The following is a 13,256-nucleotide window of genomic DNA, read 5'->3' as shown; positions in this document are numbered from 1 at the left end:
AGGTCACCATGGAAAACATCGCTACTTTTTTTACTCGTAGGTTTAGTCTTGGTAGGTTGTAGTAGGTCAGCATGTTATTGGAAGGTAGTCGTAGAGAGTCTTCATCATAGTCGAAGAGGGGTCGAAGGAGATCAAAGGAGGTTGTCTTCACTCTCCACTGTTCGGTGTCCAATGTTCCCGAAGTTAGTTGTAGCTAGTCTTCAACATAGTTGAAGGAGGTCTTCAACATGTCATTTTTTTTCAAACTCTTCTAAACTCGCCAATTAGGTCGCCCAAGTGGGACAGCCCCTTGAGGATTTGCAGTCGGTGCAGACTCAATGGGCCAAAGGGCCTGTTTCCACGCTGTGTGCCAAGCCTAAAGCACCTGTGGGCAGGATGGAACCTGGGTCTCTGCCGCTGTAAGGCAGCAAGTCTAGCGCTGCGCCACCGTGCCGCCCCACAGTGCAGGTTCTTGCTTCAGACTTGTTTAAATAACCTTCTTTCTCCACCTGCTTTCAGATTCAATTTATCGATCTCCGGGACCGGTTTGATGGAGATATCCTGACCCTTGAGTTCCTCTTGACCATAGTTCAGTTCATGCATCCGAAGTTTGCATTCAGCTGGGTTTTGCAGGTGAGAGTCGCAGAATGTTAAGTTGATGCTGATAGGAGAACAATGAACTGCAGATGCTGGTTTACATCGAAGATAGGCTCAAAATGCTGGAGTAACTGGTTCTTGAACAGATTGTCGTGTGTTTAATGTTTTCAAGAGAAAAGTTAGATTTCACTCATAGGGCTAAAGGAATCAAGTGATATGGGGGAAAAAGCAGGAACAGGGTACTGATTTTGGATGATCAGCCATGATCATATTGAATGGTGGTGCAGGCTCGAAGGGCTGAATGGCCTACTCCTGCGCCTATTTTCTATGTTTCTATAACACGGGCGTAGTTGTAGTCTGATCACACGACACTAGCTACAACATGTCCACGATCTATCTTGTAAAGTTTTTTTTTGAAAGACACAATGCCGGTGAAGCCATAATTCTGTGGGTCAGGCAGCATCTCTGGAGATCATGGATAGGTGACGTTTCTAAAAGGAGACTCTCACTGGACAAATCTCTGGGAAGGTTGTAGCGAGCAGAATCTAAAACAAAGCAGCTGATATGGTCTATTTGCATTTTCAGAAGGTCTTCAATTAGATTGAACAAAATTAAAATGCAAGATACTGGAGGATACTGTTTGGCTAACAGTCAACAGACAATAGGTGCAGGAGGAGGCCATTCGGCCCTTCGAGCCAGCACCGCCATTCACTGTGATCATGGCTGATCATCCACAATCAGTACCCCGTTCCTGCCTCCTCCCCATATCTCTTGACTCCACTATATTTAAGAGACTATCTAATTCTTTCTTGAAAGCATCCAGAGAATTGGCCCCCACTGCCTTCTGAGGCAGAGAATCCCACAGATTCACAACTCTCTGGGTGAAAAAGGTTTTCCTCATCTCCGTTCCAAATGGCCTATCCCTTATTCTTAAACTGTGGCCCCTAGTTCTGGACTCCCGCAACATTCGGAACATTTTTCCTGCTTCTAGCGCGTCCAATCCCTTAATAATCTTATATGTTTCAACATGATTCCCTCTCATCCTTCTAAATTCCAGGGTTATTAAGTCATGCCGCTCCATTCTATCAACACATGACAGTCCTGCCATCCCGGGAATCAACCTCATGAACCTACACTGCACTCCCTTAATAACAAGAATGTCCTTCCTCAAATCTGGAGACCAAAACTGCACACAATACTCCAGGTGTGGTCTCACCAGCGCCCTATACAATTGCTGAAGGACCTCTTTGCTCCTATACTCAACTCCTCTTGTTATGAAGGCCAACATGTCATTAGCTTTCTTCACTGCCTGCTGTACCTGCATGCTCACTTTCATTGACTGATGAACAAGGACCCCCAGATCTTGTTGTATTTCCCCTTTTCCCAACTTGACACCATTCAGATAACAATCTGCCTTCCTGTTTTTGTCACCAAACTGGATAACCTCGTATTTATCCACTTTAAACTGCATCTGCCATGCATCTGCCCACTCACCCAACCTGTCCAAGTTGGCAGATGGGTGAACAAAGACCAGAGATGTAAAAGGGACAAAAGGGAGTTAGGTAAGGAGAGAGGTGAAGTGAAATGTAAAGCCGGAGGGAGGGAAATAGTGGGGAAAGTGGGGTGGGATATTTGGGAAATGAATGCGCACTAGGGTGGGGGATGGGAGGGTGCCACTAAAATGGGAGAATTCAACATTCCAGTTTGTCTGTGGCCTCACTCTGGTAATCGAGGAGGCCAGAGACAGAAAGGTCAGTACGGGAAGGGGAGTTAAAATCTTTAGCAAATAGGAGATCCAGCAGGCCTTGGTGAATCTAGTGCAACTGTGTGGTGAAATGTTTGGAATAGTAGGGCTATTTACAGGGGGGGTTTATGCAGGGATTGGATGCCAGGCTCCCAGCTGCCCACAGTCTGCAACGGTGGTTTGTACAGAAGGAATTAAGTGTAACACATACGTGTCGGCTGATGATGCAAAGCTAGGTGGCAGTGTGGGCTGTGGGGCGACTATGAAGATTCATACACATGATGATGGGATTGGTGAATTGTCAAGGAAATGGCCAATGCGCCAAATGTTGGGGATGTCTAGTCGGTGGAAAAAATCAAAAGATGGGCCTTTATTAAAAAAATGGTGGGAAAGTGTTTATGTTTATTGTGGAAACCAAGGAAAGGCAAAACATGCTGGAATAACTCAGCAGGTCAGGCAGCATCGCTGGAAAACACAGATAGGCGATGTTTTGGCTCATGACCCTTCTTCAGTCTTGAAGACATCACCTATCCATGTTCCTCAGGGATGCTGCCTGACCCGCTGAGTTACGCCAGCACGATCAGCCTTTCATTGAGAATTAACATGCAGGTTCATCGGGCAATTGGGAAAATTGACAATATGTTGGACTGTATCGCAGGTGCGATAGGCAAGATGTTGTTAAGATGTAAAGGATGTTGACAAAAAAGACGTGGATGTTATTTTACCTGAGTTTTGAGTTATAAGAGGTGGGTTGGGCAGCATCTTTTGGACGGTGGGGGGCGGGGAGATAGTTGATGTTACAAGTGGGGAGCGTGCATCAGTCCTGCAGAAATCCTCCAGCAGTTTTATTGTGGTATCGATTCTGCTGTTGTCCTTCTGCAGTTGTACAGGGCCCTAGTGAGACCACACCTGGAGTATTGTGTGCAGTTTTTGTCTCCTAATTTGAGGAAGGTCATTCTTGCTATTGAGGGAGTGCAGCGTAGATTTACAAGGTTAATTCCCGGGATGGCGGGACTGTCATATGCTGAGAGAATGGAGCAGCTGGGCTTGTACACTCTGGAGTTTAGAAGGGAATCTCATTGAAACATATAAGATTATTAAGGGTTTGGACATGCTAGAGGCAGGAAACATGTTCCCGATGTTGGGGGAGCCCAGAACCAGGGGCCACAGTTTAAGAATAAGGAGTAAGCCATTTAGAACGGAGACAAGGAAACACTTTCTCTCAGAGAGAGTGGTGAGTCTGTGGAATTCTCTGCCTCAGAGGGCGGTGGAGGCAGGTTCTCTGGATACTTTCAAGAGAGAGCTAGATAGGGCTCTTAAAAATAGCGGAGTCAGGGGATATGGGGAGAAGGCAGGAATGGGGTACTGATTGGGGATGATCAGCCATGATCACATTGAATGGCGGTGCTGGCTCGAAGGGTTGAATGGCCTACTCCTGCACCTATTGTCTATTATCTATTGATACCGGTTTATTATTGTCACATATACCAAGATACCATGAAAATCTTTTGTTTGTCAGCTATTTAGTCAGATCAAATCATACTGTACAGAAATATACACAAGCATAATACCAAGTATAGATTCAAAGTTCGATCCTGACTGCGGGTGCTCTCTGTACAGAGTTTGTACGTTCTTCCCATGATCGCGTGGGTTTTCTCCGGGTGCTCCGGTTTCCCCCCACACTCCAAAGACGTGCAGATTTGTAGGTTAATTGGCTTTGGTAAAAAATAATAAATTGTCCCTCGTGTGTGGGATAGCGGGGATCACTGGTCGGCCCAAGGGTCTGTACCCTGCTGTATCTTGAAACTAGTATAGTGTCACAGCTGTGTTTCATATTCTGTGTCCACAGGACCTGAAGGGAACTCTGGCCCAGGAACTGGACTTTGAGAATGAAGCCCGCAATGCCGAGCGCTGTGCGCAAGATCTCAGTCACTTCAAATTTCTCGTCATTCCCAAGGTGTACTGGAAGCAGACCAGCAAGGTGAGGCTGCAGGAGCTGTATCCTGATGCCCCTTCATCAGGGCGGCACAGCACCAGAGACCCAGATTCCATCCTGACCTCCGTTACTGTCTGTGCAGAGTTCACGAGTTCGGCCCACCAAGTCCACTCCGCCTTTCAATCCTGGCTGATCTATTGTTCCCTCTCAACCCCATTCTCCTGCCTTCTCCCCATAACCCCTGACATCCATACCAATCTAAAAGCCTATCAATCTCCACCTTAAATAAATATCCGTTGACTTGGCCTCCACAGCCTTCTGTGGCAATGAATTCCACAGATTCATCACCCTCTGACTAAAGAAAGTCCTCATCTTCTCATTTCTGAAGTTTCATTCTTTTATTCTGAGGCTATGGCTCTGGCCCTGGAATCTCCCACCAGTGGCAACATCCTCTCTACATCCACTCTATCCAGGCCTTTCACTATTCGAGTTTGTAGCTTCTCTCTCTGACTGGGTGGGTTTCCTACGGGTTCCTCCCATATCCCAAAGACATACGGTTATGTAGGTGAATTGTCTTCTGTAAATTGTCCCTATTTGTGTGAGGAGTGGATGAGAATTGTTCCTGGTCCGTAGGGAGTGGATGAGAAAGTGGGATAACATAGAACTAGTGATCGATGGTCACCGTGAACTCAGTGGACTGAAGGGTCTGTTTCCATGCTGTATCTCTCAACTAAATAAAATGAAATCTGGGCTGTAAATGAATATTCATGTTCTAAGATTATCCTGATACTGCATTCTTTTATTTTTCCACCAAACGCACTCGCTGTCTTCACGTACTTGTGGGGTAAGTTTAACTTGGCATTGTGGTTGGCACGGACGTCATGGGCCGAAGGGCCTGTTGCTGTGCTGTTTTCTGTCCTACAGATGATCCCTTGAGCAGTGAATGTCTCTAATCTTATTAATGGTAACTCATCACACTGGCACAGTGCTGCCTCCTCTGTCAATATTGGAAGGTGTGTTGGCTGCAATGCAGCACCAGATCTCACTTCCGGGTTTCCTGAGACGACCAAGATCCTGAGTTACTTGTCTGCAAAATGAGCTAGGAAATATCAAAGACCAGAGGGCATAGTTTAGTTTGGTGATACAGCGAGGAAACAGGCCCTTCGATCACCCCCGTACACTAGCACCACCCTACACGCTAGGGACAATTTTTTTTTTTCCTCACTGAAGCCAAATTAACCTACAAATTAACCTGTACGTCTTTGGAGTGTGGGAGAAAACAGGAGCACCCGGGGAAAACCCATGCGCTCATCAGGAGCACATACAAGCTCCGTACAGACAGCACCCGCAGTCAGGTTCAAATCCGGGCCTCTGGCGCTGTGCGGTAGCAACTCTACTGCTGCGCCCCACAATGCCGCCCAAAGCTTTAAAGTGAGGGGGGGGCAAAGTTATAAGAGAGTGTGAAGGGCAGGTTTTTTTTATTTTACAGAGTGTGGTGGATACAGAGAGTGAGGCTACAAGATAAATACATGGATATACAGGGAATGGAGGGATATGGACGGCATCAGGTTCGGCACAGACAGGTCCTGTTCCTGTGCTGAACTGTTCCATGTGCTCAGGACTGGGAAAATGAAGAACTATACTGGTTTTAAGGAAGTGAGAAAGGGAGAAGAGGAGGGGAGATTAGCAATGATTGGGATATCCCGGTACTGGAGACATTAATCCCCTTGGCCCTGCGTTCCGCCTTCCTCGCCCCTTACACTCTGAGAATCATCAGCATAAGTCACTGAAATAGGTTCTTAGGTCCAACTTGCCCATGCCGACCAAGATGCCCCATCCAAGCTAACCCCAAGTACCCATTGTAGACCCAAATCGCCCTAAACCTTCCCCATCCATGTACCTGTCCAAGTGTCTGTTAAATGTTGTCATTATACACAAGCTACTTGCAGCATCTGGGCACAGTTGTGGCCCTCGGGATGTACAGAGAGTATTAGGTTTCCCTCTGCCTGATCTGTGTGCGCGTTCCCTTTCAGCGGATCCTGACCGCCGAATACTGTGAGGGCTGCAAGGTCACCGACATCGAGGACATGAAGCGTCGGGGCGTGACGGTGAAAGATGTAAGTACACACAAGGTGCCGTGCGGGCAGTTTCATTCCCATCTGTCTGGCGACCATGTCAGGGGTATCAGTCACCTCTGCACATGACCCCAGGCAGGGTGTTAGACGGTGGGTGGAAGGGACGGGAGGGTTACAGGTCAGTGCCCAATACATTCTGAGGGGGTTTGTCAGATCAGGACGGGTCGTGACTCTGCAAGGTCACATTTTTAGTTTGTTGTCGCGCGTACCGTGATACAGTGAAAATCATTTGTTGCCAGCTGACCAGTCAGTGGAAAGATAAAACATGATTACATTCACAGTGTACACTCGTGTTTGAATTTTGTTTAAAGCTTATATTGGTATTGGTTTATTATTGACCGGTGCACTGAGATAGAGTGGAAAACCTTTGTTTCATGTGCTATCCAGTCATATCAGAATATAGGTGGGTATAATCAGGTCATATAGAAATACACTTGGTTGTGCAAAATGAGGAAGAAAACTGTGCAGAATATAGTGTTACAACGGCAGAGAAAGTGCAGATTTTTTTTTTATAGTGCACGGGCCACAACGTGGTAGATGGGAAGATCAGGAATTCATCCTTTCCTTGTACAGGAAAGGAGTACAGTAGTCGGAAGCCGCTTTTGAATGTGGTGGTACATGCTTTGCGTCTTCCCAGAGGGTGAGAGGAGAGAGAAATGACCGAGATGTGATGGTTCTTCATTATGTTGGTTGCTTTCATGAGACCATATGAAGTGTGGATGGAGTAGATGGTGGGGAGGCTGGTCTGTGTGATAGATCGGGCTACGTCCACAACTCTCCGAAATTTCATTTGATCTTGGGCAGAGCTGTTGCCAATCCAACCTGTTATGTATCCCAATAGGATGCTTTCTTTATGGTGCATCTTTAGAAATTGGTAAGAGCCATTGAAGGCTTGCTGAATTTCCTTTGTCTTTTGAGGATTTAGCAGTGTTGGTGTGTCTTATTGGCCATAGTGTTAATGTGATTGTTCCAGGACAAATTGGTGGTGATATTCACAGCAGTACCTGATGCTTACGACCACTTCAGCACCTTAAGTCAATAACTAGCTCCATCGATTTGCTGGCATTGCGGGAGAGGTTGTTGCTTTATGGGCCTGTCCCACTTGGGCGACCTAATCCGCGAGTTCTGGCGAGTTTGCCCTCGACTCGTACTCGCAGCATGGTCGACACAAGGTCGTAGGAGGTCCTCGTAACTCTCCTTCATGCTCAAGAGTGGTCTCCGCGTACTCGAGGCCTCAGCTAGGTCGCGGCGTTTTTTGTTTAATATGTAAAAAAATCCCCGCTAGTAAAAAAAGGCCACCATGGAAAAAAACAATACTTTTTTACTCGTAGGTTTAGTCGTATTAGGTCGGCATGTTAGTCTTGGGTAATCGAGGGTAGTCGAATGTAGTCGTCGATAGTCTCCATCATAGTCGAAGGGAGGTCGAAGGAGGTTGTCTTCACTCTCCACTATTCGGTGTCCAATTTTCCCGAATTTAGTCATAGCTCATCGTAGCTAGTCTTCAACATGTCATTTTTTCAAATTCTTCTAAACTCGCCAATTAGGTCGCCCAAGTGGGACAGCCCCTTTACTTTAAAGATACTTTCCTTTCGAGATACAGCACGGAAACAGGCCCGCAAGCTAACACTACCCTACACAGCAGGGACAATTTTATTAAAACCAATCAACCTACAAAACTTCACGTCTTTGGAGTGTGGGTGTAAACCGGATCGTCCAGAGAAACCCATGCGGTCACAGGGAGAATGTACAAACTCTTCCTACAGCATTGGCACCATGTTGCCGAGCTCTCCATCTCTGGCTTCTTGACTGTCCAGTCCCTGCAGCCATCACACTGAGCCTTGTGCATACTTAACACATCTGGTTGTGGAAGACAATACTAGAACACCTTTGGTCTGGTAAGTGCATTACAACACAGCAGGGAGGCCTTCAGGCCTGCAGTCGTTCAGTATTGGCATCCAATTGACCAGCTTGAATGTGTTATATTCATGCCCAATGCCAGGATACTTCTTGCAATGCCCAAAAATACATTGATGTTCAAGGGTGAAGGATCTTGACTGATGATGGAAGCGAGGTCACTGATGAAGCGGATGAAGATGTTTGGGGCCTAGTACGCAGGCCCTGGCAATTGCCTCACAATTCATTCCTCTAAATTCCAGACTATGGGTCCAGGCAGCTCATTCTTTGTCATAGGACTAATCCATATCTCAGGGCCATCTCTGCACTCCCTCGAGCGCACGACACCACGCGCGGCGGCACGGTGGCGCAGCGGTAGAGCTGCCGGCTCACAGCGCCCGTGGCCCGGGTTTGACCCTGACAACGGGTGCTCTCCATACGGAGTTTGTACATTCTCCCTGTGACTGTGTGGGTTTTCTCTGGGTGCTCCGGTTTCCTCCAGCACTCCAAAGACGTACAGGTTTGCTGGTTAATTGTGTTTGGTAAAGATTATAAGTTGTCCCTGGTGTGCAGGTTAGTGTTAGTGTGTGGGGTGATCGTTGATCGGCACGGACTTGATGGGCCAAAGGGCCAGTTTATGCGCTGTATCTCTAAACTAAACTTAACTAAACTAAAAGTCTACTCTTTCCTAGGTAGGGAGTCAAGACCTGCGCAGTGCAATCTAAGTATGGGGCTCTGCCACTCTTTTGCTAAAGACACCACAAGAGGCTGGTAGTGGTTTATTATTATCGCACGCATGGAGATATAGTGTAAATAATCATACTATACATGAGTAATAATAATAATAATAATAATAATTTTATTTATACAGCACTTTAAAAACAAACATAGCTGCAACAAAGTGCTGTACATCACTAATCATTGACAAAAAAGTTAATACACACCAAAAATAACAATCAAAAGAAATAGTAGGAAAAGACATGTAAAATAAAGAAACATCAAAAACACCACAAACAGAAGCAAAGCCTCAGGCATGGTCAAAAGCCAGGGAGTACAAATGTGTTTTAACACTGGATTTGAAGTACAATCAAGCCATACGCAAGTGTAACAGATAATGCAAAGAGAAAAATACCATTGTGCAGAACAGATCGTTATAGGATTCTAGTTATAAAGAAAGTGCATATTTTAAAGTGCAATAAGGTAGGTTGGAAGATTGGAACTACACCCTAGCTTATGGAGGGACAGTTCTGTAGTCTGATAACAGTGGGAAGAAGCTGTAGAAGCAAAGAACTGAAGATGCTGGTTAATACACAAAAGGTAACTCAGCAGGTCAGGCAGCAACTCGGACGAACGTGGATAGGTGTCGTTAGATGCCGAGACTCTTCTTCAGAAGAAGAATCTCTTAAGGGAAGCTGTTCCTGAATCTGGTATCTTTGCCAAACGCAGCAACTGGGGCAAGTGTCTCCGCACTGACTCAAGGGCCGCTGGGGAGAGGACATTTATGGCATGCCATTGATGGAGAAAGACTGAACACCTTGCAGCGCTTGCTACGCCAGAGACCCAGGTTCGATCCCGACTACGGGTGCTGTCTGTACGGAGTTTGTACATTCTCCCCGTGACCTGCATGGGTTTTCTCCGAGATCTTCGGTTCCCTCCCACATGCCAAAGACGTACAGGTTTGTAGGCTAATTGGCTTGGTATGTTTAAATTGTCCCTAGCGTGTGTAGGATAGTGTTAGTGTGCGGACTCGGTGGGCCAAAGGGCCTGTTTCTGTGCTGTACCTTTAAATTAAACTTTAGTTGGAACCTTGGTTGCTTTTGGTGTTAGATGGTGGTTGTGGGGGTGGGGGAAGGTTTGGGTCTCTCGATGACTCCTGGTGTGACTCCAGTACCTGGGTGATTTCCATCAGTGCCCTGTTCTGGTGTGGGGTGGTGCATCTGGAAGTGTGGGACCACGTGCTGACCATCTCTCTCCTTGCCTCCACCCTGTCCTCAGGTAGCGGATAAGCTGGTGAGGACTTTCGCAGAGCAAATATTTTTCACCGGCTTCATCCACGCAGACCCCCACCCTGGCAACGGTAAGACCCAGTGCCGGTTACTCCCTCAGTGAGGTATCGGGAAGAGTTGCACCTCTGGTACAGTTTACCGCCTCGTTATGCCAGTTTGAGTAATAGAAATCCGTCCTGACCAATTCATAAATCAAATTTGCTCTCACAGAATATTTGTGGAGAAAAACACACTATATATATATATATAGAGAGAGAAGTGAAATATTTTACCAAGTACAATGTGTGCGGGCTGCCAGGAAGGTTACTAAAGGGCTCTGCTTTGGAAACTGACAAGGCAATCTATTATATACTTGTACAGTGATCCTTTATCGAACAACGTAACATCGATTTCTAGTTTATATAGCCCTCTGCCAAATGTCCATGTACACATCTGGCCTCATCCCACCTCCCCGCAGACTGAACGGGGCCAGAGTTACCTTTCGCCCTACCAGCACGGTGGCGCAGCGGTAGAGTTGCGGCCTTGCAGCGCCGGAGACCCGGTTTCGATCCCGACTACGGGTGCTGTCTGTACGGAGCTTGTGCGTTCTCCCCGTGACCACATGGGTTTTCTCCCAAGATTTTCGGTTTCCTCCCACATTCCAAAGACGTACAGGTTTGTAGGTTAATTGGCTTGGGTTTGTATACTTGTTATAAGTGTAAATTGTCCCTAGTGTGTATAGGCGTGTGTTAATGTGCGGGGATCGCTGGCCGGCGTGGACTCGGTGGGCCGAAGGGCCTGTTTCCGTGCTGTATCTCTAAACTAAACATCATTCTTTGACATTTCCGCCATTTTCACCCAATCTCAACACCAGTCTCATCTTCCCACTTTGCTTCCAGCAGGGATCACTCTCTCCATGGCTCCATGCTTTGCTTGTCCCTCCCCACTCATCTCTTCCCCTCCACAGGCATTTTCCCCCGCAGTCGCAGAAGGGGTTACACCTTTTCCTGCACCTCCTCCGTCTGTGAACTCTACTGCATGCTGCAGAAGTGCCGAGGAATCTCTTAACACACTGCTCAGGCAGACATGCAGGGGCTGAAAATAGACACAAAAATGCTGGAGTAACTCAGTGGGTCAGGCAGCATCTCTGGAGTAAAGGGATGGGTGACATTTGGGTCATTTCAGACTCCACCCTGGGACTGACCCAGGGAAGGAGTTTCTTGTTTCAACCCATCCTTTCTTCAGACAGCTTTATCTAATACCCTCACCTCCTCAGCTTTGATTTTGTTATTTCCCTTATTGTTTGCAGTGTTGGTGAGAAAAGGTCCGGATGGAAAGGCAGAACTGGTGCTCCTGGACCATGGACTGTATGAAATCCTGAGTGTAAAGTAAGTGTTCTTCTTTCATGAACACAGTGAAATCCTAATAATGTATCCATCCTCTCGTTACAGCCCTGTGGGGCATACGGCAGTCCAGGCAGCACGAAAGGATGCAAAGTGTTGGAGTAACTCAGCGGGTCAGGCAGCATCTCTGGAGATCATGGAAAGGTGACGCTTTGGGTCGGGACCCTTCTTCAGACGAAGACATTTTAATGCGAGTCTGAAGAAGTGTCACCTATCCATGGTTTCCAGAGATGTCACCCGACTTGCCGTTACTCCAGTACTCTTCTTTTGTATACCAGCATCTGCAGTTCCTTTTTTCTTTATAACAGTACAGCACGGACAGACTGTTCGGCCCACGATATCTGCGCTGGATATGATGCCAAGACCAATTCTTATCTGCCATATCCCTCCGTTTCCTGAATATCCATTTGCCTATTTAAAAACATCTTAAATGCCACTATGGTATCTGTCCCCACCATTAGCCCCAACAGTGGGATCCAGGCACCCACCACCCTCTTTGTAGGGGTAGAGGTTTATTACTGTCACGTGTACAGAAGTGCAGTGAAAGGTTTATTTGCATGCCATCGAAACATCAGATAATACTGTGCATAAATACAATCAAGCCAAGCTCTTGTATAATAGATAGAACAATGGGGAAGATACAGAGTGCAGAATATAGTTCTCGGCATTGTAGCGCACCAGTTCCACAGACACATGGGGTAGAGGTGAATCGGACAGTACCCTAGCTTATGGAAGGACCGCCCAGAAGCCTGATAACGGAGGGGAAGAAGCTGTTCCTGAGTCTGGTGGTGCGCGCTTTCAAGCTTCTGTACCATCTGCCTGACGGGAAGAGGAATGACCGAGATGGGAGAGGTCTTTGATTATGTTGCCTGCTCTCTCGAGGCAGCATGAACAGCAGAGCCCAACACCAGTGTTTAATACAGCAGGGTGGAAATGTCAGGCCAAAGGACACAGCTTTCAGGTGAATGGGGCAACGTTTAAAAAAGTACGAGACAAGTGTTTTACACAGTGCCTGGAATGAGCTGCCAGGGGTGGTGGTGGAGGCAGACATGTTAGTGGCATTTAAAAGGCTTTTAGATAGCTACATGGATATGCAGGGAATGAAAGGATATGAATCACACGCAGATAGAAGACATCAGTTGAACTTCTAATCATGATTGGCTCAGACATTATGGGCTGAAGGGCCTGTTCCTGTGTTGTACAGTTAGTTCTATGTGAGCCAGGGATCTGTGGGATCACGGGGAGGATTTGAAAGAGACAGAAACACGATGGTGTCTTGCAGGCTGCGGGGAACTGACACTGAGGAGGGGTTGAGAGTTGAGACAGGGGGTAGATTGGCCACAATGGCAGGGACAGGCTAGAGGGGCTGAGTGGTCTACTCCTGTCTCTGTTTTCATGCCTTCAGCAGCTTGGGCATTTTAAAACGGGAGCAGGTTGTTCTGTGTCAGTGCTGAGGCTTGGTTCAACCTCTGACGTTCCACAGAAAACAATCTTGAGTTTGTGCTGTATCCCTCTGGGACTCTGTTTACTATAGTCCTGGGCCGACAGCTTTGGGTGGTGACCCGTCTCCTCGAAACAGTGTTC

The 13,256-nt window shown here is 47.0% G+C and overlaps 1 protein-coding gene across 1 annotated transcript in view; it reads left to right on the top strand.

Moving 5' to 3' along the window:
• adck5 (aarF domain containing kinase 5) overlaps nucleotides 1-13,256 on the top strand; it is a 62,394-nt gene that overhangs the window by 43,702 nt on the left and 5,436 nt on the right. The window contains exons 7-11 of the mRNA XM_055665536.1: nucleotides 499-612; nucleotides 4,170-4,301; nucleotides 6,290-6,373; nucleotides 10,280-10,361; nucleotides 11,579-11,657. Of these exons, the coding sequence (XP_055521511.1) occupies nucleotides 499-612; nucleotides 4,170-4,301; nucleotides 6,290-6,373; nucleotides 10,280-10,361; nucleotides 11,579-11,657 (491 nt within the window). The remainder of the gene's footprint in view (nucleotides 1-498; nucleotides 613-4,169; nucleotides 4,302-6,289; nucleotides 6,374-10,279; nucleotides 10,362-11,578; nucleotides 11,658-13,256) is intronic.

The sequence above is a fragment of the Leucoraja erinacea genome, chromosome 2 (genome assembly GCF_028641065.1).
Source record: "Leucoraja erinacea ecotype New England chromosome 2, Leri_hhj_1, whole genome shotgun sequence".
In the NCBI taxonomy this organism is placed as follows: domain Eukaryota; kingdom Metazoa; phylum Chordata; class Chondrichthyes; order Rajiformes; family Rajidae; genus Leucoraja; species Leucoraja erinaceus.
The sequence above is the reverse complement of the archived record's forward strand: the minus strand, read 5'-3'. Positions and strand labels throughout refer to the sequence as shown.